We start from the raw sequence: 27910 nt of genomic DNA on the forward strand, positions 1-27910 counted from the left end.
CTGCCCCCTTTCTCTCCTTCTTCTGGGATCCATATAATGCAAACGTTATACTTGAAGATATCACTGAGTTCCCTTAATCTATTCTCATTCTTTATTCATTTTTCTTTCTCTTGTTTAGCTTGATTGTTTTCCATTACTCTGTCTTCCAGGTTACTGATCTGTACTTCTCTTTTCTCTATTCTACTATTTATTCTCTCTAGTGTAGTTTTAATTTCAGTTATTGAGTTCTTCCTCTCTGACTGGTTCTTTTTTGTGTGTTTTCTGGTTTTTTGTTGAGAGTCTCACTGAGATCTTCCACTCTTTTCTCAAGTTCAATGAGTATCTTTCTGACCATTACTTTAAATCCTCTATCAGGCATATTGCTTATCTCCGTTTCATTTCTCTCTCTTTGTCCTGTTCTTTCATTTGGGGATTATTCCTCTGATTCCTCAGTTTGCCTAACTCTCCATGTTTGTATCTATGTGTTAGGAAAGTCAGCAACATCAAGTCAGCTGTGGCAAGTAGTGGCCTTATCAAGAAGAGATCCTGTGGTGCCCTGTAGTGCAATGTCCCTTGTTCACCAGAACCTGGCATTTCAAGGTGTTTCCTGTGTGTGTTGTGTGCACCCTCATGTTGTGGCTGAGCTGTGTTTGCCTTCAGTGTAGTGATCTGCAATGGTTCCTTTTGCCTGTTGTGGGCAGAGTTTGGTCCCTGTGTTGTTAATGGGCCAGTCTGGGGCTGTCTTGGGCTTTAGTTGGGTCAGACCAGGTGTTTGCCAGAGCTGTGATTACACTGAACTGCAGGGAGCTCTCCCTGTGTTATCCCCTGGTAGGTTTTTGTTAGTGGGTGGGGGATTGTAGTCAGACCAGGTGTCTCCTCCCAGCCCATTGCTAAGGCTGCAGTCAACTACTGTGTGGTTATCTTCCCCTCTCCTTTGGACAGGAGTCACTTTGGAGTGGTATTGGCCCCTGTTGGGACTGTTTGCAGAATGCCACGCCTGTGGTGCCATTTTGGATATACATCTGCTGAGGCCAGGTTGCAGGGGATGAGTCTGCAGAAGAACCCAGGGGTGGGGCACAGCAATCCCAAGTGGAGAGTGTTTGTGCTGCACTGGTTCCTGCAGACATCTGCATATATAGGGTGGGGGTGGGAGGGAAATGGCACCTGCCAGCTCTTTTGTTCTTGGAGAAGTCTCCCAAAGATTCTTGGCCCTCCAGCATACAGTCTGAGATTAATAGATAAATCTTCCTGTATACCCCAGGCATTTTTCAAACTGCTGCTTTTATGCTATATCTCAGCAGGGCTATTTGTTGTGCTCTTTATTGGAAAGGACTTAATTTTCTCTTGCCCTCCAGCTCTCCCAGAGCCAAGCTGTTCATCTGTAAAATTCTAGGTGGTAAGCCCCACTGATTGTAAAAACTCCAGATATTAGCTCCCTTTGGTTCTCAAAGCCAGTGTTACGAGGCTTTGTCTTCCCAGTGCAGGTCCCTGTGACTGGGGTGCCTGGTATGGGGTCTGCTCCTCTCCCTTCTCTGTTCTTGTGATGTCCTTCCTTCCCATGGACAGTCTCCTGAGTCAGCTTGGCTCCCAACTGTGTTTCTACCTTTCCTGCCATTTTGTGATGTGGTCTCTTCTGTATGTTTACCTGTGGAGTCTGTTCTGCCAGTCTTTGAATCATTTTCAGGGTTGTTTACACTGATGTGATTGTTATCTAGTTGTATCCATGGAACAAGGTGACTTTAGGATCCTCTGACTCTGCCATCTTTTCTGGAAGTCCCCTATACTCATTTCATTCTGAAAATGACTTGAAGTAGCATATAAAGATATGAGCAGTTTTTCACGATAATATAATGCAAGTAACTGGGAAGGAAGAGAAGATGAGGATAGGAGAGAAAAAGATTAAACCAGGAGTAAATTTAGTATCCCAAGGAGATGTCACAATATCTTTTTAGAAAGATGGGTCATCAGATTTTTTTCCAGCTTTCTGGCAGCCATCAGAAATAGGGAATTAAAAATCCATATACATGAATTACAATATCCGTGTTTTAGGGAAAAGGAAGAAAGAAAAACTACTTTGTTCAATATAAGAATAGTTTATTGAGACCTGCAAGAAATTTCTTTTGTGTTTCTGTAGAGAGGACTGTATGAAATTGTGAAATATCCTTTACTTCTCTACAGTAAATATAATAGTTATTTCATAGGGGTTAAAAAAATTTTTTAATGTTTATTTTTGAGAGAGAGAGAGAGAGAGAGAGAGAGTGCAAGTAGGGGGAGGGTCAGAGAGAGAGGGAGACACAGAATCCGAAGCGGGCTCTAGGCTCTGAGCTGTCAGCACAGAGCCCAACGCGGGGCTCAAACCCACAAACGGTGAGATCAGATCTGAAGTCGGACACCCAACCAACTGAGCCACCTAGGCTCCCTATTTTATAGGTTTAATTTAGCCATTCCTTGCTGTAACTGCATAGCAAAAGAATTTTGTCTAGTTTCCTAAAGGTACTTATACAAACAGCTAAAATGCAGTCCCAGACACACAGCTTCCTGATGATCTAGTCTATTCCAAGATTAATATTTAGAGTATCTGGATTAGAGGAGTGAATAAAGAATATATTTAGTGCATAAAAATGTTTTTGTTTTAAAACAAAAAAAATGCTTTCCTTTTTTGTTTAAAAAATAAAGTTATATGCACATCTATGTCACTAAATTCTGCATATCACTCAGTTCTACGTGTTTGATTAGAAAAACAGCACTCCCAACTCTGATTCTCCTCCTCCCAAGACACTTTGCTTTTAACTGTCTTATTATTTTGGTGTTTTCTCGGTATCTAAATATCATGCTGGTAATGCATCTTGAGTTTTAATTCTTTGTATTAGCTATTGACTGTCTTTTATGCTAACGGGGATTTATTTAGGTCTCTTTCCTCTCTCTGCTTCCATGGTACATATGCACATTTTCAGTATACAGCCCGTTTTCCATTCTACTGATGTAATTTGCATTCTGGTTAATTCAGTATTCAGTGTTTACATTTTTTTTTAATTTTTTTTAAACGTTTTATTTATTTTTGAGACAGGGAGTGACAGAGCATGAACAGGGGAGGGTCAGAGAGAGGGAGACACAGAATCTGAAACAGGCTCCAGGCTCTGAGCTGTCAGCACAGAGCCCGACACGGGGCTCGAACTCACGGACCGCGAGATCATGACCTGACCTGAAGTCGGCCACTTAACCGACTGAGCCATCCAGGCGCCCCAGTGTTTACATTTTTAGACTACAAATAAGAGCTGAGATATGTTACTTTTATTTTCCTCAGCATCTTTTTTCCCCCTTAGAGTTAATAGCTGTATTTTTGTTGTTACTAGTTTTCTTTGTATTTATCAATATAATTTACCTCTAGGTTTACTGCCATTTAGCCACATATCCTCTTAAGGTGTTTATTCCTATCAATTTTGCATTTATGAAGAAAATTCTGGAGTTTTTTTTTTCTTGCTCTTACATGAACCAGTTGCTGTGCACTCCTAGTTTTCATCCTAGGATATCTCCCTTCACCTGTTTCTTGTATTAGATCTCCTGTTTCTTGTATTCCAGGTCTTCCTTGTCTTGGTTTTGTGTCTTCATTTTGTTGGAAGAAATCATTTGGTAGCTCCCTAAGAAAAGATACAGGGGAGGTAAATTTATTGAAAATGTCTTTTTATCTCTCACACTTGATTGATAGTTTGGCTGGCTATAGAATTCTAGGCTGAAAATAATTCCCCATCAAAATTGTGAAGACATTGGTCTATTGCCTTTTATATTACATTGTGGTTCAGGAGTCTAATGTTCTGATTGCTGATCCTTTATCTATAATCTATTTCTTTATCTCCTTTTCTTTTTGTCTCTCTCATTTCTTTTTGGAAATGTATAGAGTTTTTAGTCATGTATTCTGAAATTTCATGATAATGTACTTTGATGTGGATCTATTTTTATTCATCATTTTCTCTAGTCCTTTGAATCCAAGAAGTCATACTCATCAATTTTGGGAGATTCTTTTGAATTCGGTTTTACCATTTTCCCCATCCTTTTTCTCTGTTGCCTTTTTTTCTGAAAAGCCTGTTATTTAGATGTAGGACCTTCTGGATTGGTTCTATAATTTTCCTTTCTATTCTTTTTGCTATACTTTGGGAAGACTTTCTCACTTTTATCCTTAGAACCTTATATTGAGGTTTTCATTTTTATGATCATGTTCCTAATTTCTAAGTATTTCTTTTTTTTTTCTTTTTCTTGTCACATAGATAGATGTTCTTAACTTATTTCTCCAAGAATAGGGGTGGTAATTTTGTTCTTTGATGTTTTCTTATAATGAATTTTTCTTTATTTTTTATTTCTTCTCTAATGTTTCTAATTTCCAATATTCTCTGTTAAATCTTCAAGTGTATTATATTCTTCCTCCTGCTAATCTCTTCTGAATTACTTTTCTTTTAGTTCTTTTCATCCCAGACTTAATGATATCCATTCTTCAGACGGGGGTTAATCCTTGAATTACTCTTCATGTTTAAGGGTAAGGTCTAAAAAGCTTGTGGATGGGGCTTACCAACTGTGAGGCTGGTGATTGCAGGGTGATCTTGCTGAACTTTTTGTGGGTAGTTCCCATGTTGTATCTTTAGTTCCTCTTGGGCTGGTCAGATTTTCTAGAGAAGACTTCTCATTTCCTGCATGGATGATAAAGGCCTGGGTGCCAGCATTGTCCAAGCTGAGTAGGGGAAAGACTTCAAGCATTCAGAAGGCATACATTGACTCAATCACCCTTGTTTTAGAGCAGTACTTTTCCCTTCAGTTGTGCCTGGTATTTGATGGCCCAGAGACACTTCTTTTACCTTCTCCAAAGAATAACACTCTAGTTGTCTGTTAGAGTTAACAAAAGGTATGGAACTAAGAGGAGTATTTAGGGATGTAATTGTTTTTTAAGCAGCTTTCATCTAATTCTCCTTATTTCAGCCACCACCTTCTCCCTACCCCCATCACTATCTTTTCCAGAGGTACCTGGTGCTGTTAATTCCTGAGCCTTTTGAAGATTCTACAGAGTAAGTTCCATTGGTTCTTGGCTTTCCTTACTGCCAGCTTAAGATTTGGCTTTCCCAGATCTGTTAAGTCAGTTACCACTTACGCATCTGCTTTTCAGCTTCCAAAATTAATTTTGTTGTTGCTGACTCCTCTCTTGTTCTTCCTGTTCTTGTGTTTTATGCTTATAAAATGATGCCTTTATTGTACCTTTAATGATGTTTCTAAGAGTGGGTGAAAGAGACATGTGTTCAAGGCACCCTTTTAGCCCAGGTGTCCTGACATTATTTCTTACTACCAAGCTTTTAAAGAGTACTGGGGATAAATAATTTGAAGATATATCTGGAATGTAGGTAGAGAGTTTTGTTAATTAAAGGCAAGTCCACCATCATTATATGACCATCATCATTATTACCATCACCACCATAACCATCACCACTACCACCATTAATTTCGTCAGTTAATTCTCATAATCTAATGAGAAGTACTATAAGGAAGGTAAGGGAAATTTTATAGGTAAGGGAAATTAAGGCTTAGAGGGTGTGAGGAATGTGCATAGGGTCACACAACCTATGTGGGCGGGACGTTGGACCCTCAAAGCCTTAGTACTCTTATTAATCCCTGGGCCTGGGCATCACTGCCTTCTTTTCACAGTCAACATTAGCTAAGCTAGAGTTAAGGTTGATATCCATGTAAGAAAGTTTAAAAGCCTAAGCAGGGCACAAGGCTAAATAGAAAGTCAATCCATCTTTACATTTCTTGTTCTGGGGAGGTACCACCCATAAAGAAACTGTAGGTCCTCTAGGTCTGTCCTATGTCCAGGTTGTAGATCTAGAATCAACTGGGGACCTCAGGAGCAGGAGGCTGGGGTACAAGTTGCAGGAATGGTCAGGCCCTATAGCCTTGATGGCAGCTCTATGGGGTGATGCCCACCAGCCTGGCTGCCTATATTTCACCATTTTAGAGATTCATGTTGCAAATATATGTCAGTGAACCTGTTAGGTGCTGATAGTCTGTCGTGGTGTCTGACTGACTTAGCAGGGAGCTGCTGATGACTTACAGCTGGGTGAATGAGATGTGATGAATCACCCTGTTACTTTCCCTTTGGTTAAAGCTGAAGGAATTGAAGAATCTGCAGCAGCAATACTTACAGATTAACCAAGAAATCACTGAGTTACGTCCACTGAAGGCTCAACTTCAGGAGTATCAAGATAAGACAAAAAATTTTCAGATTATGCAAGAAGAGCTAAGGCAGGAAAATCTCTCCTGGCAACATGAGCTGCATCAGCTCAGGTATGATAATCCCTGCTTTTTGACTGTTTTTCTTTTAGGTTTCTTTTTTTTTTTTTTAGCTTTTTATTATAAAATATAGTTTTATAAGAAGTTACAAGAATAATACAGAGAGCTCCTGTATACCTTTCACCCAGTTTCCTCTAATGGTAATATCTTACATTACTATAGTATACCCAAATTAGGAAATGACATGGGTGTGAGTCATAGACCTTTTTCAGATTTCATCAATTTTATGTTCACTTACATATGTTTGTGTGTGGTATGTGTGCATAGTTCTGTGCAACTTTATCATATGTGTAAATAAATGTAATCATCACTGAAAATAGTCACTTCCTCACCCTCCCATGCCAATATCCTACTCTGGCAACCACTAATCTGTTCTCCACCTCTATCATTTTGCCATTTTGAGAATTTTTTAAAAGTTTTTATTTAAATTCCAGTTAGTTAAACATACATCATTTTAAGTAGAATCCTACAGTATGTAACCTTTTGAAATCAGCTTTATTCACATATCATAAATGCCTTTGAGGTCCATCAACATTGTGTATCAATAGTTCATTCTTTTTATTGATGAATAGTATTCCATGGTATGAATATACTGCTTTAACCATTCACATGTGAGTGTTGCTTCTCATTTTTATGTGTTATTAATAAAGCTGCTATAACCATTTGTGTATAGGTTTTTATGTGGAAAATAAGTTTTCATTTCTCTGAGATGTTTGTCCAGGAGTGCAAATGCTAGGTTGTATGGTAAGTGTCTGTTTAGTTTTTTAAGAAATTATAAAACTATATTCCAGAATGACTGTACTATTTTATATTCCTAGCAGCAATATATGAATGATCTAGTTTCAATATTGAATGCTGTATTCTTGTCAGCATTTGATATTGTGACTGTATCATAGTTTTTTAGTAGATACGCCATGCTATCCCAGTGTGGTTTTAATTTGCATAATGGCTAATAATGTTGAAAATTTTTTTGTTGCTTATTTGACATGCATATGTCCTTTTTAATGAAATGTCTGTTCATGTGTTCTGTCCATTTTTTATTTGGGTTGTTAATTTTTTTTTTACTGTTGAGTTTTGAGCGTTCTTTATATGTTTTAGGTACAAGTTCCTTATCAGATACGTGGCTTGCAAATATTTTCTCCTAGTCTGCAGCTTATCTTCTCATTCTTCTCAATGTCTTTTTAATTTTGATGAAATCCAATTTAATGATTATTTTTCTCTATTTGCAAATTCAGTAATTTCAGTTGTTCTAGCTTCATATTCACTGATTCTTGACTTTTTTTCTTCATCACTTCTATTCTGCTGTTGAATCCATTGAGTTATTAGCTTTTGTTTTGGATATTATATTTTTCAGTTCTAAGATTTCAGTCTTCTTTGTATCTTCTATTTCTTTGCTGAGGTTTTCTCTTTTTTTAAGTGAAGTATAATTGACATACAATGTTACATTAGTTTCAGCTGTACAACATAGTGATTCAACAATTATATACATTATGCAGTGCTCACTGTGATAAGTGTAGTTACCATCTGTCACCATACAAAGTTATTACAATATTATTGATTATATTTCCTGTGCTGAACTTTTCATTCCTGTGACTTATTTGTTTTATAACTGGTAGTTTCTGCCTCTTAATCCTCTCACCTATTTTGCCATCCCTCCTCCACCCCCTCCCCTCTGGCAATCACTGGTTTGTTCTCTGTATTTATGAGTCCATTTCTTTGTTGTTTTTCAGATTCCACATATAGGTGAAATCATATGGTGTTTATCTCATTTTCTGTCTGACTTACTTCATTTAGCATAATACCCTCTAGGTCCATCCATGTTGTTGTGAATGACAAAATTTCCTTCTCTTTTTAGTTCAGTAATATTCCTGTGTGTGTGTGTGTGTGTGTGTGTGTGTGTGTGTGTGTGTACCAGATCTTCTTTACCCATTCATCCGGCAATGGACACTTGAGTTGCTTCTATATCTTTGCAGTTGTAAATAATGCTGCAGTAAACATAAGGATGCATATATCTTTTTGAATTAGTGTTTTTGTTTTCTTTTGGAAAATACCTAGAAGTGGAGTTACTGGGTTGTATGGTATTGTGTTTTTAATTTTTTGAGGAACCTTTGTACTGTTTCATATAGTGGCTGTACCAGTTTATATTCCCAGTAACAGTACATGAAGTTTCCTTTTTCTCCACATCCTCACCAATACTTAACTATTTCTTGTCTTTATGATAATAGCCATTCTGACTGCTGTGAGGTGATACCTTATTGTGGTTTTGATTTGCCTTTCTCTGAAGATTATGATGCTGAGCATCTTTTCATGTGTCTGTTGCCCATCTGAATATTTTCTTTGGAGAAATGTGAGGCGTTCTGTATTTTCATTTGTTTCCAGTGTGTTAGTAATTGCTTGTCTAAGCATTTTTGTGGTGGCTGCTTTAAAATCCTTATATAATTCTATACATTTAATTCAACATCTGTGTCATTTCAGTGTTGTAATCTGTTAATTTTCTTTTCTCAGACAAGTCATAACTTCCCTGTATGATGAGTGATTTTCAGTTGTATCTTGAACATCTTGGAGATGATATGACTCTCAATCTTATTTAAATTCTCTGCTTTAGTAGGCTTCCACTGCTAGATGGAGGGTGCAGCCCAGTGGGCTGTCTGCTCAGCCTTCATTGTTACCCCAGGAGAAGAGGTGCCTTGATACTGCCAGGAAGAGACAGCTGCCCAGGTTCCCCATTTGTACTTCATTGACACTGCACTTGGTGGGGAGTAGTACATCAGTATTGTTAGGTGAGAATACAAGTCCAGGGTCCATACATGGACTCCATTGATACCATTGGGGGTGGCAGGTTTTGGAGAGAGGCATTTCATTATCACTGGACAGTGGGGGGAAATAAAGGTTCCTCATTCAGTCCCTACTGACATTGCAGGAAGGTGGTTGAATAGGTAGACATCTACTCCTCTTGTTACCCCTGGTCCAGAAGTCCAAAGTCCAAACTTTCTGTTGACCTCTTCTGATACTACCTGCATAGGGACAGGGAACCTGTCTCTGATACTACCTCTGCTTTGTTACCTTGTTATGGGTAGAGGTAGATGTCTAGACCCCACATGTTGTCTACATTGACACTATAGTGGGGTGTAGGTGGGGGCAGTCAGAGTCACCTCTTTTCCACTGGGTAGTGGTGATAGTCCAGGGTGCTTTGGCCTTTTCTGACACCACCCAGCAAGGAGGGTGAATTACACCTAGTTATCTCTAGGCAAAGATATAAGTCTGCTCTTTCCACTAGGATTTTGTTGATTTGGGGTGGAGGTGCTGTGGTTTTTCCATGATGTTCACCTAGAATAGAGTGATTACTATCTTTAATATTTGCCTCACTAGGCTTTTGGCAAGTGGGAGCAAACTTTACTTGGTACTCACTGGTGTTTCTAGATTGTTGGATCCTTCTTCACCCAGTTTGGGATATATAAAATTCAAAAAGAAAAACCAGCAAATTCAATGCTGTGTCATTTCTCATGTCCTGGGGTCCCTAGTTGGTCCAATTTCTTCTCTCCATGTTTCTGGGTCTTCCTGTGTTTGTTTTTATACATAATTCCCAGGGTTTTTATCTATACTTAGTGGGGGAAATAAGGAGATATGCGTCCACTCCCTCTTGTCTGTATCCAGAAATCCAAGCCCTTTCTTTTAAAGATGAATAATAGTGTTATATGGTACTATTAGAGCAGAAAAAAATATAATAAGAACTGTACTTCTGGCTGGTTTTTAAATTCAGTGTTTCTAACAAATTTGATCCAAAAAGAAAGGTAAAGAAGAAATGCTTAGCAGTATGTAAAAACAAATCCTGTTCTTGCAACCTCACTGTTGGAACTTTATTGCTGTTTCAAATCCAAAACTTTCAAAGTTTGGTACTAAAAGAAGAATCTCCGTGTTGGAAAGTACTGCTAATCGTGCAGCACCTGTTTTGTCTCACCTGCTGCTATCGGCAAGTGAATACAGAGAATACAGGTGGAGTCTAGATTCCTATCCAACTTACAGAGGGGCTACCATCGTGGCAGTTAGCAATATAATAAAAGTATTGTTGGAATGGCCCTAAGGCAGCTCTTAATGTGCAGACACAAGAGATTTGTTCCTTCACCGATCCTAGATAACATACATTTTGCTAACGTGGCATTTCAAAATAAACCTTAAGCCAGCTTTACAGAGCTTTGTAGAACTTGGTAATTTAAATTTTGCACACTAAACTTACATCTAAAAGGTTTTCATATCTAACATCTTATTGACTTTCTTGTAAGTGAACATATATATAACCTATTTCATGGAGTTGATAGCCTCTCCAAATAATAAAAGTACACATTTTTAACCAAATGATGATTGCAAAGGTAAAAAAAATTGAATTTTTGCTCTCTGGGAACACAAATTTCTTCTGTTTATTCTTTCTGGAGTTGAATCTCAAGAGAAAAAATGAATTGCTCCGTTTCAGCTTTATCTCCCCCCACTCATTCCCTGCCCAGGGAATAGCTACCCTGAGTTTATTCTGTTAGAGTCTTTTAGAACCAGTGCATTATCAAGAGATCAGGATCTCGGTGTATCTTTTTCCAAATGCACAGTAAAACTGACCTTTGAATTTAGGGATCTCCAAAGATGATTGGAACCATATGGGAGACATCAAATTGATGCTCCCATATTATCTCCAGGTCACCTGGAACTACAAATATATTAAGTGTCCAGTTACCAGTATAAACTTAAGAGCTGCAAAGCTCTAAAGGCTTATTTTCTGTAGACACCTCTTCCCTTTTAAATTTCCTGAAAGGGCATTCTAAAAGGATACTTTCCTTATAGAGTTGAATCTTAAAGAAGAGAAAAAAATGATTTCTGGTCTGTTGATTTTTTTTTTTTCCCCTCATTCTGTCCCCATGTACCTTTCTCTTAGCCTTTCTCTCTTGACCTTCCACAGTTGAGCAATTTTGAAGAAAAGTAAAATTATATCTCAAGTGAATGTGAGTAAATTGGGGGGAGGAAAGGAAGATATTTTACTTCACATTTAGAAGGAAGAAGAAAATGAAGACACAGGTTTGATTCCCTGACTTTAGGACCAGGTTTTTTTAGCTGAATATCTTCAGGGCTCTCTGTCTTTTGCTCTTGATATACTTGGGGGAAATTAGCTTTTCAAATATGAAAAGGCTGGAACATCTTGTTTAAACCTCTGTTAGCCTCAGGGTTGGCTTATTAGGAGAGCCTGGATTTATACCATAACCTTTCTCTTCCCCTTGTAGCTACTGGTTTGCTCATTCTGCTCTGGTTCCTGTGCTCTCTTACATAAGGGGTAAGTGAGGTATAACCCTGTAATGGCTGAGTTACATGAATAATCGGCTTTGTTTCTTAGGCCCTATTCTCCTTTGAGCGTCTCTTTCCATGCCATCACCACCTTCCAGAAAAATGGCAGCTTGAAGATTTTTATGGAAGATTATGGTCTTTCTTCTGCATACGCTCTTAAATTGTTCTCTCTCATTTTTTCACAAATATCAAAGAAAGTGTTGAAAGTTCCCGTGTCTTTTACATATAGTGACCTTGTAATAAAATTTCATTTTAGTTTCTAAGTTTTGGCTCTGCCTTTTTGAAAAAATTTTGACTGTATTCCAACTCACTTCTTAGCAAAGCAGTATTATTTCATAACAGGTATTTGCCATTTAGAAAAGAAGGGACCATTGTACCTTTTTTCTAAAGTGAAAGACAAAAAAAAAAGTCAGATTCAATTCAAACAAAATCTTGTATTATTGGGACAAATAGAGACATGGGCATTATTTAAAGTGAAGAGACACTGAAGAAATTTGATTACAATTCTAATGAGTTCTTCTAGACAGTACAGAGAGAAGTAGAACTAAAGAATATGACAGAGACGCAGTTTTTGCTAGTACTACAAAAAATTAGCTGGGATCAGAAAGAAGCCTTCCTCTTGGCTAAGTTTAGGGAATAAAAATATCAGCAGCTCATATTTGTTGGGTGATTATGATGTGGCAGGCTCTGTGTCTGGTGCATGGCATACAGTGTCTCATTCAATCCTCAGAATAATCTTCAGGAATAGATATGTATTCCCATTTCACCAGTGAAACTCAGAGAGATTAAGAAACTTTACTCAGGGTCTGATGCCTAGTTTATGATAGAGCCAGCATTTGAACCCAGTTCCTGCAAGACTCTACAGTTGTATTTTTGTCGCTATGACATTAGACTGCATCTGGCACTACCTTTCCGAAGAATTACAGTAGTTTCCCATTGCTTATAAAGTAAGCTTTATTTAGCATGCACTCAGTGCCCCACATGATCCAACCTCACTTCTCCATCCTCATTCCTACCCTATCCACTTTACATGCTACTCCACTTCCAAATTCAGTGTGTGTGTGTGTGTGTGTGTGTGTGTGTGTTCATTTTTGTGCCTTTTGTTCAGTATGTTCCTGGAACCTGGAAAGGTTTTCTATAAAATCATCCTTGGTCTTGCCAGTTGAAATTCTTTTATTAGTTCAGCTTCATCATCTTGCTGTACAGTTCAATTTATAATATAAATTTCAATTTGGTTACATATTTACTACATCTCTACAACCCATGCTACTGTTTTGAATATGTAATTATTCATCCTTGTCTCACAAGTATTTTTTGCCTATGATCATTTCATGTGTTTTGTAGGGTGGAGAAGAGCTCCTGGGAAACCCAGGAGAAGAGAATGAAGGAACAGTACCTTATGGCTATCTCAGATAAAGATCAGCAGCTCAGTCATCTGCAGAATCTTATAAGGGAATTGAGATCTCCTTCCTCCCCTACTGAGGCCCTCAAAGTACAGTACCAAAGACAGGTGAGTAATTTCAGTGCTGATTGCTACTTAGAGATAACCATCACCCAGGAAGAATCAGCTTCCTGCAAGCCAAGTGCCCATCTACCACTCTTGGACAAGCTGTCTTGTGACATCCTATGAAGTGGACAGAATTTACTGAGGGAAGGAATTAAGCATAAACAGCATTGGGAGGGAATTTCATCAGTGTTTGTATCCTGGCAGGCATCCCCAGAGACATTGGCATCCCTAGATGGATCACAAAATCTAGTTTATGAGACAGAACTTCTTAGGACTCAGCTCAATGACAGCTTAAAGGAAATTCACCAAAAGGAATTGAGAATTCAGCAACTAAACAGTAAGGTAAGTGTTTCCTACTAGACTAAAATTCAATTTCTTAGTTCCATGACCAGAAGCAAGGTCGTAAGTAGGAACTGATTAAGCCTGGGTTTTAGCTATAGCATATCTTAGGGCGCAGAAGATTTACCTTTCTTGGAGCCTGGGTTGCTCCCCCCAAAGCACAGATATGGGACCATATCCACTTCCTCATCCTTGGAGTGTCCTTGGGAATGATTGGTGAAATCTATTCAATAAGAATAAAAAATAAAAAAATCCAACTCTTTTAGGAAGGCTTGCTCCCCAGCATTCTCTCCCCATCTGTATCCCTTGTTAGTAATATTGAGGTAACTCCCCACAAATCCTCCAACACCTTCCTCTCTGTTTCCCATCAATGTGCATCAGGAAAATGTCTCCAGGAGGAAGCTTTTCAGATGTGATTAGATAGCAGGGATAGAGGTGAGAGGGCTGCTCTTTGTTCCACTCCATTTGTAGGCTTCTTCACTGGTGTCTAACATTCTGGAACTAAAGAAGCCAGATTTTCCCCAAACCCCAGCCATGCCATTCTAGACACTCTAAGGAAGCATGCTGGAGTAGACAGGATGTATTTCTGTAGGGAAGAGCCACTTTGCCATCTGGTCCCTAGAGCCAATCTCGCCAAGGCAAGATTTTTTTTTTTAATGTTTTTTTAACGTTTATTCAGTTTTGAAAGAGAATGAGACAGAGCATGAACAGGGGAGGGGCAGAGAGAGAGAGGGAGACACAGAATCTGAAGCAGGCTCCAGGCTCCAAGCTGTCAGCACAGAGCCTGACGTGGGGCTAGAACCCACGAACTGTGAGATCATGACCTGAGCTGAAGTCGGACACCCAATCGACCAAGCCACCCAGGTGCCCCTCACCAAGGCAAGATTATTCTTGGAAGAAAATTATTCTTGGAAGCCTTTTCTTTCAGCCTTTTTACATCTTTTTCAATATTGAGAGGTGTTTGTTTGTTTGTTTGTTTGTTTTTATACAGTTTGAACTGTTCACTGTTGCCAGGAAAATTAATTTTTGTTTGTTAGGAGACTATAATACTCTGTCTCAGAACCCAGTAGTTATCATTGTACCCAGTAGTCATGTCTACCCCTGTCTTCAAATTAGTATTGCTTCTCAAACGTTTATATCCTTTTCTTTGCTCACTTGTCATACTCCCCCCAAAAAACCATAACCTGGTTCACTTCCCTTGCTGAACCCGCAGATGGGATGCCATCATGCAGTAGGGAGACCTTAGACTTGGAATCAAGAACCATACTTGAGTCCTGGTCTGTCATCTATTAGCTACATGTTGTTGGGCATGTCACTGATCGTCTCTTGTTTGTCATTTATGAACGGGGACAGAAATCATTCCTCTACCTCTCTCAAATCAGATGATACTTTAAAAAGTACTTTGTCGGGGCGCCTGGGTGACTCAGTCAGTTGAGTGTCCGACTTCGGCTCAGGTCATGATCTCATGGTTCCTGGGTTTAGGCCCTACATCGGGCTCTGTGCTGACACCTCGGAGCCTGGAGCCTACTTCGGATTCTGTGTCTGCCTCTCTCTCTGCCCCTGCCCCTTTGTGCTCTGTCTCTCAAAAAATAAATAGACATTAAAAAAATTAAATTTAAATTAAATAGATGAAAAATAAAATAGAATTTAAAAAAAATAAAAATTACTTTGTAAACTTGCTTTTCAGAGGTAAGGTTATTTGTTGTGATTTTTATTTTGGCTATGCAAATATTTTTGTTATACCATGTGGATTTCTTTTTTTTTTTTTTTTTTCTTAAAAATTTTATTTTATTTATTTATTTTTTTATATATGAAATTTATTGTCAAATTGGTTTCCATACAACACCCAGTGCTCATCCCAAAAGGTGCCCTCCTCAGTACCCATCACCCACCCTCTCCTCCCTCCCACCCCCCATCAACCCTTAGTTTGTTCTCAGTTCTCAACAGTCTCTTATGCTTTGGCTCTCTCCCACTCTAACCTCTTTTTTTTTTTTTTTTCCTTCCCCTCCTCCATGGGTTCCTGTTAAGTTTCTCAGGATCCACATAAGAGTGAAACCATATGGTATCTGTCTTTCTCTGTATGGCTTATTTCACTTAGCATCACACTCTCCAGTTCCATCCACGTTGCTACAAAAGGCCATATTTCATTTTTTCTCATTGCCACGTAGTATTCCATAGTGTATATAAACCACAATTTCTTTATCCATTCATCAGTTGATGGACATTTAGGCTCTTTCCATAATTTGGCTATTGTTGAGAGTGCTGCTATGAACATTGGGGTACAAGTGCCCCTATGCATCAGTACTCCTGTGTCCCTTGGATAAATTCCTAGCAGTGCTATTGCTGGGTCATAGGGTAGGTCTATTTTTAATTTTCTGAGGAACCTCCACACTGCTTTCCAGAGCGGCTGCACCAATTTGCATTCCCACCAACAGTGCAAGAGGGTTCCCGTTTCTCCACATCCTCTCCAGCATCTATAGTCTCCTGATTTGTTCATTTTGGCCACTCTGACTGGCGTGAGGTGATACCTGACTGTGGTTTTGATTTGTATTTCCCTGATAAGGAGCGACGCTGAACATCTTTTCATGTGCCTGTTGGCCATCCGGATGTCTTCTTTAGAGAAGTGTCTATTCATGTTTTCTGCCCGTTTCTTCACTGGGTTATTTGCTTTTCGGGTGTGGAGTTTGGTGAGCTCTTTATAGATTTTGGATACTAGCCCTTTGTCCGATAGGTCATTTGCAAATATCTTTTCCCATTCTGTTGGTTGCCTTTTAGTTTTGTTGGTTGTTTCCTTTGCTGTGCAGAAGCTTTTTATCTTCATAAGGTCCCAGTAATTCACTTTTGCTTTTACTTCCCTTGCCTTTGGGGATGTGTCGAGTAAGAGATTGCTACGGCTGAGGTCAGAGAGGTCTTTTCCTGCTTTCTCCTCTAAGGTTTTGATGGTTTCCTGTCTCACATTCAGGTCCTTTATCCATTTTGAGTTTATTTTTGTGAATGGTGTGAGAAAGTGGTCTAGTTTCAACCTTCTGCATGTTGCTGTCCAGTTCTCCCAGCACCATTTGTTAAAGAGACTGTCTTTTTTCCATTGGATGTTCTTTCCTGCTTTGTCAAAGATGAGTTGGCCATACGTTTGTGGGTCTAGTTCTGGGGTTTCTATTCTATTCCATTGGTCTATGTGTCTGTTTTTGTGCCAATACCATGCTGTCTTGATGATGACAGCTTTGTAGTAGAGGCTAAAGTCTGGGATTATGATGCCTCCTGCTTTGGTCTTCTTCTTCAAAATTACTTTGGCTATTCGGGGCCTTTTGTGGTTCCATATGAATTTTAGGATTGCTTGTTCTAGTTTCGAGAAGAATGCTGGTGCAATTTTGATTGGGATTGCATTGAATGTGTAGATAGCTTTGGGTAGTATTGACATTTTGACAATATTTATTCTTCCAATCCATGAGCAGGGAATGTCTTTCCATTTCTTTAAATCTTCTTCAATTACCTTCATAAGCTTTCTATAGTTTTCAGCATACAGATCCTTTACATCTTTGGTTAGATTTATTCCTAGGAATTTTATGCTTCTTGGTGCAATTGTGAATGGGATCAGTTTCTTTATTTGTCTTTCTGTTGCTTCATTGTTAGTGTATAAGAATGCAACTGATTTCTGTACATTGATTTTGTATCCTGCAACTTTGCTGAATTCATGTATCAGTTCTAGCAGACTTTTGGTGGAGTCTATCGGATTTTCCATGTATAATATCATGTCATCTGCAAAGAGAGAAAGCTTGACTTCATCTTTGCCAATTTTGACGCCTTTGATTTCCTTTTGTTGTCTGATTGCTGATGCTAGAACTTCCAGCACTATGTTAAACAACAGCGGTGAGAGTGGGCATCCCTGTCGTGTTCCTGATCTCAGGGAAAAAGCTCTCAGTTTTTCCCCGTTGAGGATGATGTTAGCTGTGGGCTTTTCATAAATGGCTTTTATGATCTTTAAGTATGTTCCTTCTATCCCGACTTTCTCAAGGGTTTTTATTAAGAAAGGGTGCTGGATTTTGTCAAAGGCCTTTTCTGCATCGATTGACAGGATCATATGGTTCTTCTCTTTTTTTTTGTTAATGTGATGTATCACGTTGATTGATTTGCGAATGTTGAACCAGCCCTGCATCCCAGGAATGAATCCCACTTGATCATGGTGAATAATTCTTTTTATATGCCGTTGAATTCGATTTGCTAGTATCTTATTGAGAATTTTTGCATCCATATTCATCAGGGATATTGGCCTGTAGTTCTCTTTTTTTCCTGGGTCTCTGGTTTAGGAATCAAAGTAATACTGGCTTCATAGAATGAGTCTGGAAGTTTTCCTTCCCTTTCTATTTCTTGGAATAGCTTGAGAAGGATAGGTATTATCTCTGCTTTAAACGTCTGGTAGAACTCCCCTGGGAAGCCATCTGGTCCTGGACTCTTATTTGTTGGGAGATTTTTGATAACCGATTCAATTTCTTTGCTGGTTATGGGTCTGTTCAAGCTTTCTATTTCCTCCTGATTGAGTTTTGGAAGAATGTGGGCTTTCAGGAATTTGTCCATTTCTTCCAGGTTGTCCAATTTGTTGGCATATAATTTTTCATAGTATTCCCTGATAATTGTTTGTATCTCTGAGGGATTGGTTGTAATAATTCCATTTTCATTCATGATTTTATCTATTTGGGTCATCTCCCTTTTCTTTTTGAGAAGCCTGGCTAGAGGTTTGTCAATTTTGTTTATTTTTTCAAAAAACCAACTCTTGGTTTCGTTGATCTGCTCTACAGTTTTTTTAGATTCTATATTGTTTATTTCTGCTCTGATCTTTATTATTTCTCTTCTTCTGCTGGGTTTAGGCTGCCTTTGCTGTTCTGCTTCTATTTCCTTTAGGTGTGCTGTTAGATTTTGTATTTGGGATTTTTCTTGTTTCTTGAGATAGGCCTGGATTGCAATGTATTTTCCTCTCAGGACTGCCTTCGCTGCGTCCCAAAGCGTTTGGATTGTTGTATTTTCATTTTCGTTTGTTTCCATATATTTTTTAATTTCTTCTCTAATTGCCTGGTTGACCCACTCATTCGTTAGTAGGGTGTTCTTTAACCTCCATGCTTTGGGAGGTTTTCCAGACTTTTTTCTGTGGTTGATTTCAAGCTTCATAGCATTGTGGTCTGAAAGTATGCATGGTATGATTTCAATTCTTGTAAACTTATGAAGGGCTGTTTTGTGACCCAGTATGTGATCTATCTTGGAGAATGTTCCATGTGCACTCGAGAAGAAAGTATATTCTGTTGCTTTGGGATGCAGAGTTCTAAATATATCTGTCAAGTCCATCTGATCCAATGTCTCATTCAGGGCCCTTGTTTCTTTATTGACCGTGCGTCTAGATGATCTTTCCATTTCTGTAAGCGGGGTGTTAAAGTCCCCTGCAATCACCACATTCTTCTCAATAAGGTTGCTTATGTTTATGAGTAATTGTTTTATATATTTGGGCGCTCCGGTTTTCGGCGCATAGACATTTATAATTGTTAGCTCTTCCTGATGGATAGACCCTGTCACTATTATATAGTGTCCTTCTTCATCTCTTGTTACAGCCTTTAATTTAAAGTCTAGTTTGTCTGATATAAGTATGGCTACTCCAGCTTTCTTTTGGCTTCCAGTAGCATGATAAATAGTTCTCCATCCCCTCACTCTCAATCTAAAGGTGTCCTCAGGTCTCAAATGAGTCTCTTGTAGACAGCAAATAGATGGGTCTTGTTTTTTTATCCATTCTGATACCCTATGTCTTTTGGTTGGCACATTTAATCCATTTACATTCAGTGTTATTATAGAAAGATATGGGTTTAGAGTCATTGTGATGTCTGTATGTTTTATGCTTGTAGTGATGTCTCTGGTACTTTGTCTCACAGGGTCCCCCTTAGGATCTTGTAGGGCTGGTTTAGTGGTGACAAATTCCTTCAGTTTTTGTTTGTTTGGGAAGACCTTTATCTCTCCTTCTATTCTAAATGACAGACTTGCTGGATAACGGATTCTCGGCTGCATATTTTTTCTGTCCAGCACACTGAAAATCTCGTGCCAATTCTTTCTGGCCTGCCAAGTTTCAAAAGAGAGATCAGTCACGAGTCTTATAGGTCTCCCTTTATATGTGAGGGCATGTTTACCCCTTGCTGCTTTCAGAATTTTCTCTTTATCCTTGTATTTTGCCAGTTTCACTATGATATGTCGTGCAGAAGATCGATTCAAGTTACGTCTGAAGGGAGTTCTCTCTGCCTCTTGGATTTCAATGCCTTTTTCCTTCCCCACTTCAGGGAAGTTCTCAGCTATTATTTCTTCAAGTACCCCTTCAGCACCTTTCCCTCTCTCTTCCTCCTCTGGGATACCAATTATGCGTATATTATTTCTTTTTAGTGTATCACTTAGTTCTCTAATTTTCCCCTCATACTCCTGGATTTTTTTATCTCTCTTTTTCTCAGCTTCCTCTTTTTCCATAACTTTATCTTCTAGTTCACCTATTCTCTCCTCTGCCTCTTCAATCCGAGCCGTGGTGGTTTCCATTTTGTGATGCATTTCGTTTAAAGCGTTTTTCAGCTCCTCGTGACTGTTCCTTAGTCCCTTGATCTCTGTAGCAAGAGATTCTCTGCTGTCAGCTATACTGTTTTCAAGCCCAGCGATTAATTTTATGACTATTATTCTAAATTCACTTTCTGTTATATTATTTAAATCCTTTTTGATCAGCTCATTAGCTGTTGTTATTTCCTGGAGATTCTTCTGAGGGGAATTCTTCCGCTTGGTCATTTTGGATAGTCCCTGGCGTGGTGAGGACCTGCAGGGCACTTCCCCTGTGCTGTGGTGTATAACTGGAGTTGGTGGGCGGAGCCGCAGTCAGACCTGATGTTTGCCCCCAGCCCACCGCTGTGTCCACAGTCAGACTGGTGTGTGACTTCTCTTCCCCTCTCCTAGGGGCGGGATTCACTGTGGGGTGGGGTGGCCTGTCTGGGCTACTTGCACACTGCCAGGCTTGTGATGCTGGGGATCTGTCGTCTTAGCTGGGGTGGGTAGGCAAGGTGCACGGGGGCAGGAGGGGCAGGCTTAGCTTGCTTCTCCTTAGGTGATCCACTTCAGGAGCGGCCCTGTGGCAGCAGGAGGGAGTCAGATCCGATCCGCTGCTGGAGGTTTGGCTCCGCAGAAGCGCAGAGTTGGGTGTTTGCGCGGAGCGAGCAAGTTCCCTGGCAGGAACTGGTTCTCTTTTGGATTTTGGCTGGGGGATGGGCGGGGGAGATGGCGCTGGCGAGCGCCTTTGTTCCCCACCAAACTGAGCTCTGTCGTCCGGGGGCTCAGCAGCTCTCCTTCCCTTTGTCCTCCAGCCTTCCCGCTTTCTGAGCAGAGCTGTTAACTTATGACCTCCCAGACGCTAAGTCGCGCTTGCTGTCGGAACACAGTCCGTCAGGCGCGTCCGCTTTTTGCAAGCCAGACTCGGGGGCTCTGCTTGGCGGAGAGCCGCCCCTCCGCCCCGGCTCCCTCCCGCCAGTCCATGGAGTGCGCACCGCCTCGCCGCCCTTCCTACCCTCTTCCGTGGGCCTCTCGTCTGCGCTTGGCTCCGGCGACTCCGTTCTGCTAATCCTCTGGCGGTTTTCTGGGTTATTTAGGCAGGTGTAGGTGGAATCTAAGTGATCAGCAGGACGCGTGGTGAGCCCAGCGTCCTCCTATGCCGCCATCTTCTCGGAACCCCATGTGGATTTCTTATTCTAGTTTTCTGTATCAAATGTCCTTCCCATCCAGCCAGAGTATCTCTAGAAAAATTTATCTTCTCTTTGAACATTGAGTCCACTTTTTCACACAAGTACTAACTCAGAATAATTACAAAAGGAATACTCAGGGAAAGATTGAACATGCATCCAGGTACACTGGTTTCCCTTCACATAATGCATACAGTCCTACAGCAGGGACTTTGGAGAAGTATCTCTGATTGTTAATATTTCTAGGTGTTAATCATAACTAAAACTTGAAACCTGGCAAGCCTGCAAGTGAGGAATTAGAATTGTAGTTCCAGGGGATTGAATTCAAGTCATCGTAGGAGCTACAATGGGTAAATTTTTCATTCAATAGAAAAAATAATTTTCTGGTTTTTGACCTGGTAAAAACTGGCGTGGGCTGCTCTGTCAGGTGGTGAGCACCCCTGACACTGGACATGTTCAAGGAAAGACTGAATAACTACCTCTTAGGTAGTAAAGGAAGGTCCTGCTTTGAGTGACTGAAATATTTCCACCTCTGAGAGTCTGTGCTCCCAGTATAGTTTCTTACATGTACATAGAAATTTAGGATTTCTTCTGTGTCTCCCACCTACCACCCATGATAATTTCTTTTTCTACCTTCTTGACAACTTGTAACTCTCTGCAGCATTGAGGAATCTGCCCAGTACTGTGGTTGTGTGAATTTTCAGGTGACAGCTCTATCTCTTATCGACTTTTAAGGATTATAGTCATTTGTGAGTTATTTCATCTTGGACCCAACCTGCTATCTTTCTCCTTTACATACCTGGAATAGTTTGTACTATCAGATTGCTTGTGGGTTTCTGCTTTCTGGTTTCCCAGTCAATGTACTAGGCACCACAAATAGTTTCCTACCACTTCTCCAGAATTATTTTCCTTTTTCAGTTGAAAAATTCTGAGTTTTCTCAGTTTGAAGGAACACACAATGCTCTTGTTACTATTATTGAAATAAAGGTCTTGGATTAAAAAAAATTAGATCCTTTTAACTCCAAGAGTCTTCCTAAGCACTGCTTCTTGTGAAACAGTCCTTCCCCTCTCCACTGTTGCAGTTCTCTCAACTACTCGAAGAGAAAAATACCCTTTCAATACAGCTCAGCGATACCAGTCAGAGTCTTCGTGAGAACCAGCAGCACTACACTGACCTTTTTAATCACTGCGCAGTCTTGGAGAAGCAGGTCCAGGAGCTGCAAGCGGTGAGCTGGAAGGCGGCGAGAGGCTGGGAAAAGTGTTACAAAATTGAGTGCAAATGGGAAAGCATAAAGAGCAGCATGGGAGAGGCTGGTGCCTCAGGCTGAAGATTAATTAGGTGTGATGGAAGAGAGGAGAGCATTCGCTGAGATGGGAATAAGGCCTAGAAAAATTAAAGAGTGAAGGGATTAGAAGGACAAAGATCAGTGAGATGGTGGGAGAGAAATCAAAAAGTGAGTGGGAAACTGATGACTGAGGCTTTAACTCTGTCACTAAGACTGGATTTGGCTTCAAGAAATAAGAAAGCTGTAGGAAGATTTGGCCCTGAGAAACAAAATAGGTGGGGCTGGTGACAAAGCCTAGCGGTGTGTACTGTTGAAGCTGGGAGGTAGTGAGAATTAGCATGGAGATGAATAGGACAGGGAAGGAGGAGAAGGTTTGGGAGTAGTCGAACAATGGAAGGATCAGAGTAGCTTTTGGAAAATCCATGAGCCTCCACTAGAAAAAAAGCAGATTTCAGCGGTAAGCCTTTAAAATTTTAAGAGAGATTAAAAAATGATTATCTGGGAGAAAATCTAATCTAATCAAGAGTTTCAGGTAGGAGATTAATCTCTTAGAGCAGAAGATTCTCACTTCTGACTCTGTACTTGAAGAGAACGACAAGAGGAGTGTTCTTCTCCAGGGTGTCTCATTCTCTCTGGTGTTCAGTGAGTTCTCATTTTGCCCAAGCGGTTTCTTAAGTGCTTTCATCTCTGAATTACTAAATTTATTCTTCTTCTAGGGGCCACTGAATATAGATGTTGCTCCAGGAGCTCCCCAGGAAAAGAATGGAGCTCACAGGAAGAGTGATCCTGAGGAACTGAGGGAGCCACAGCTCAGGTAGGGGAGCAGCCCTCAACCCTGGTTAACACACTAGTGTACAGAAATGGACAGTCATCTAGATGGAACTGGAGCCCAGAGTATGGGTTTAATATGACTTCTTATCAGCCTCACCGGATTGGTGTGAGGATTAAATTGTACCAACTATAATAACAAATTTGTAAAGTTGAAAGTTTGTCAGGCAATGGGAGCACACCTGTGCACGCGCACACACACACACACACACACACACACACACACACACACACCACTAATCCTGTGGTATTCAAATGAAAGATATGCAGTCAATCTCTAAAATCTCTAAGGCATTCTCTGCAACTTATTTCAACAGCTACACTTTTAAAATGTTCTTTTTTTAAAAAAATCTTTTCCCCTTCCTATTTTTTGTTTGTATAAACGTCTATACATTTTCCTGCTTTATAATCTTACGAAGGCTTTGAATCCCTTGTGTCAGCAACTATGTTCTGTGCCTACTGATGCTGTTTGATGTCCTTTTATTTTGAAGCTTTTCTGAAGCCCAGCAGCAGCTGTGCAACACTAAACGAGAGATGAGCGAATTGCGGAAGCTGCTGGAAGAAGAACGAGACCAAAGAGTGGCTGCTGAGACTGCCCTTTCTGTGGCTGAGGAGCAGATCCGGCGGTAAAGGACTGAGGGAGATAACCTCTGTTCACTTCTCATCTTTTCTGATTACACTGGGTACACTTCAGTGGCCAGACTTGGGAATAATTAGGATCTAATCCCATCTTGAGATGGGTGCTGCAGTGAAGTTTGGGGTCAAGATAAGCTACATTAGTCTAAGCTTAGCCCTTCCACAGTGTCCTCTTCGGCCCTGATGCAGAATGCAGATGTAGGCAACTGATCAAGTGCATCCTGCCTAGGCCCCACACTCTGCCATGTTAGAGCTTCTTTCACATGTACTGTGTAGTGTATGTGGAACTAAGCGCACTTGTTATTTCTTTTTAAAGAAATTTATTTTGAGAAAGAGTGAGTGAGTGGGAGAGGAGCAGAGAGAGGGAGAGAGAGAATCCCAAGCAGTCTCTGCACTGCCAGCATGGAGCCCAGTGCGGGGCCCCGAACCCACAAACCATGAGATCATGACCTGAGTTGAAGTCAAGAGTTGGACGCTTAGCAAACTGAGCCACCCACGCACCACCAGTGGACTTGTTATTTAAAAGCAGCCAATGCTGTTTAGTTCACCAATATTTACAAACATTTCATTTTTCCTCGGCCTAGCCTACAGAAGCTGACATACTGACCTGCATAGTGCCAGACTTTGCTGTTCCAGGTCAGGGCTGTCCCTGAAAAGCTTATCATCTGGAGGAACAGACACAGAAGGTGTACTGTGCAGTCAGCCTGACTCTCAGAGGAAAACTGGCATGATGGAGCTAGACTGTACTCACTCAGTTTCTCCTTCCAGACTCACAAATCAGATTAAAATATTCTTTCTTTCCAGGAGAAAATTCGGTGACCTGCAATGAGAGGCCAGGAGTGTTAGACTAATGGACATCCCTTCATATGGAGGAGTGGAGAGTTCCATCCTTCCCACCATGATTAAAAAGTGCATACCTATAGGCAAATGTTTGTTCAAATGTGCTATGTTACCGCAGCCCCTTTGATGCAGTTCATGTTTTTTGAGAAACCATTGAATGGAAAAAGACAGCTTCTTCATTACATAGAGCAGTGCCAGTATTAAATCAGCAAAAAATGAAGAAGCAGTAGAGGCTGGCAGTTCAGTTTCATTCTAAGAACCTCACAAAAATCTTTCTTGGATGCTTTTGCCTAATTAGCCTTTGGTAAATGAAAAAACAATGAGTTTCTCTGGGGTATTGGAAAAAAAAATAAACAAAAAACAGACATGAGGTTTGGAGACAAACCTGGGTTTTGAATTCTGGCTTGACCTGTTACTGGCTGTGCCACCATGGACAAGACAACATTACTTTGAAGATAGTAACACCAACCTCTAACCTGAGGATTAAATATATGTACAGCACCCAGTCCAGCATCTGATACATAGTAGGCAATTAATTCCTGGTAGTTATCCTCACCGTTTACTGCTGCTGAAAGAAACCGATCTGCCTGCACACACACTGCTTGTGTAGGGACAGGAACTATAGTAGCAGCCTTTGCTGCAAGTCTGTCGTGCTACATCACACAGCAGGATGGCTGGGAAGACTTCACCTCATCAGCTGCTTGTGCTATAAACCAAGCCATGTCTCTTTTTTTCCCACAACACAGGTTGGAGCACAGTGAATGGGACTCTGCACGGTCTCCTATCATTGGCTCCTGTGGCACTCAGGAGCAGGCACTGTTAATAGATCTTACAAGCAGCAGCTGTCGAAGGGTAAGAAGGGGAGAAACTAAGGAGAGGGTACTAAGCTATCAGACAGGGCTGGCTGCACTGAGGACAAGGAGTCAAGGAAAAGGAAGGTGGAAGTCCAGGCACTGAGTACCTGATGGATCTAAGACTAGAAGGGTATGGAAGGTGAGAGGAACCTAGTGGAGTTGGCCAAGTGACCCTGAAGGAGCTTTCTCTCGGGATACCTCTTTCCTGCAATGTTGGGAGAAGGGAAAGGGACATATCCCTGTAGGGCAAACCTCTCTGACTTTCCAATTTTTCTTTCAGACCCGGAGTGGTGCTGGATGGAAGCGGGTCCTGCGTTCACTCTGTCATTCCCGGACCCGAGTGCCACTGCTAGCAGCCATCTACTTTCTGATGGTTCACGTCCTACTCATTCTGTGTTTCACAGGCCATCTATAAACTGATTTCTCACCTTTGTGACTACTCCTCTCAGAACTTGGAATTCCCTCATCTCTAACATCCAAACCATCAATTTTGCTAGTGGAACAGTCTTCCCACTTACAGGTCTTCTCTCCAACTCTCCACAGAAAGTGCCTGCACAAACAGAGGTGGATGTCAGCCCAGGGCAGAGCTGCAGGGACCAGCGGGTCTGCTTTCTTCTCCTGCCCGGGGTCGGAACACTTCTGCATAATCTGAGGAGGCCCCACAGTCGGTTGTTGAACCCGGTATTTGTTCAGGTTTTGCAGGGCCCTGATTTTTTGTGGTCCTGTGAAGGATGATGAGGAATGTCTTTCAGCTTAGAACATGGTTGTAATAAACCTAATAATCTGAAGTCTAGTATCATTTTGATTGATACTTTCTTTGCCTCAGTTACCTTATATTTTCTCCTGCTTCAGAGGGAAGGTGGACCTGCCATTAACAAAGTTTTGGGGAACAGTATCTCATAGAATAGCTGGTTAGGTCTCTTGCAAAATAGGGTGGGAACTGAAGAACTCCCCAGGGTTTCAGTTGACCAATCACAGGGTAGGACACTGACTCCTTCCCTGGTTGTTCAGACATAACTGGAGTTAGATTTGAGGTCCTGGACTATAGGGATAGAATCCTATGTGTGTGCCCTTGATCACATATATACTGAGGTATTAAATGGCCCATGCCTTTCCTTTCATTGAAAGGAAGAATTGGCTATAGACAGTGGAGATCAGATTCTTGTCATTCCGATGTTGTCTGGATATGCCTTGAGTGTAGACCCTAAAGCAGTATACTAGGAGCTAATCCTAGGTGAGGCATTGACTCCCACCAGGGAGATCTGACTGGTCTGATGACCACTCCTAGCCTCTGGTTGTACGAAGCTACTCTGCTGTTGGTGATAGTTAGCCCAGTTTCTCAGCCCATAGTCATCTGCCCTCTGTGGTAACAGAGCTGAGGAAAGTGGAGGGCGAATATAGAGAAGACAAGATATCTAAGTCTAAGCCTGAGAATGGCAGCCAGGATTGAATTCCATTTGTGCCTGTTCCTTGCCTCCCCTTCCCCCACCCTTACCTGCTGGTTAGTTTCTCATTATGCACATGATATGTTCCCTGCCTGCTCTCACCACCCAAAGAAGAGAGAAAACTGATGGACTGATTGATCTGCTGTGATCCTTTGTTCTTTGGTGACCAAATCTTGGTCATGGCAACCCAGGAACTTTCCTGAACAATTGTAAAATAATAAAATTATTTTCAGAATCAAAACTGGTGGTGGTGTGTACATGTGTATGAATCTATGTAGACACAGGTGCTTATGTACATGTGCTTGCATGCTGGGCAAGGAAGGGTAGATAGGAGACAGGGTTGGGCAGCCAGGAGTGGATTCAGGGGTAGTAAGCTCTACCTGTTTAGGCTTCCTTCTCCTTGGCCAGCATCAGTAATGGCTGCATGTGTCATTCTGGCCTTAGCCTCTAGACTCCAGGGTGATGAAGTGGAGTGAGGAAATTCATTCTAGTGTTGAACCAAACAAACTGGGCCTTAGGGCCTGAGATTCATGCAGCTCATGCCTGGGCCTGAGAGAAGACTTATCTGGGGTATAGTGAAAACATTAGGCCCTTAAGGATCCCTATGAATGGGAGTTGGGGGAAGAGAAATCTAAGAGGGTATAGCAGAATAAGCATTGCTATGTTACAGGTTTTTAAGTTTATTTATTTTGAAAGAGAGTAGGGGAGGAGTAGAGAGGGAGAGAGAGAATCCCAAGCAGGCTGTATGCTGTCAGCATGAAGCCCTATGTGGGGCCCAAACTCCTAAACCATGAGATCATGATCTGAACTG

General features: G+C 40.8%; 1 protein-coding gene and 1 long non-coding RNA gene across 8 annotated transcripts in view; one reads left to right on the top strand and one right to left on the bottom strand.

Annotated features, from left to right (window-relative positions):
- The window catches only part of GOLGB1 (golgin B1), a 94976-nt gene extending 67636 nt beyond the window's left edge, over nucleotides 1-27340 (top strand). For 5 of the 7 annotated variants that reach the window (XM_086675297.1, XM_086675300.1, XM_086675301.1 and 2 more), the window contains 8 exons: nucleotides 6122-6300; nucleotides 12973-13138; nucleotides 13340-13477; nucleotides 22293-22436; nucleotides 23213-23310; nucleotides 23816-23950; nucleotides 25547-25652; nucleotides 25935-27340. In XM_086675297.1, coding sequence (XP_086531423.1) covers nucleotides 6122-6300; nucleotides 12973-13138; nucleotides 13340-13477; nucleotides 22293-22436; nucleotides 23213-23310; nucleotides 23816-23950; nucleotides 25547-25652; nucleotides 25935-26069 — 1101 coding nt within the window. In that variant the 3' untranslated portion in view covers nucleotides 26070-27340. Of the gene's footprint in view, nucleotides 1-4983; nucleotides 5031-6121; nucleotides 6301-12972; nucleotides 13139-13339; nucleotides 13478-22292; nucleotides 22437-23212; nucleotides 23311-23815; nucleotides 23951-25546; nucleotides 25653-25934 lie in introns of those variants that run through there. The other 2 variants (XR_015240278.1, XM_086675303.1) reach the window with 2 other exon arrangements.
- LOC147577422 (uncharacterized) lies at nucleotides 3240-24782 on the bottom strand. The gene is made up of 3 exons (XR_015240280.1): nucleotides 24712-24782; nucleotides 13602-13697; nucleotides 3240-3617 (listed from the first exon to the last, which is right to left on the bottom strand). It is a non-coding gene; the product is annotated as an uncharacterized LOC147577422 (long non-coding RNA).
- Nucleotides 27341-27910: the final 570 nt, after the last annotated feature.

The sequence above is a fragment of the Puma concolor genome, chromosome C2 (genome assembly GCF_028749965.1).
Source record: "Puma concolor isolate L17-30 chromosome C2, mPumCon1.1.hap2, whole genome shotgun sequence".
Classification (NCBI taxonomy): Eukaryota; Metazoa; Chordata; class Mammalia; order Carnivora; family Felidae; genus Puma; species Puma concolor.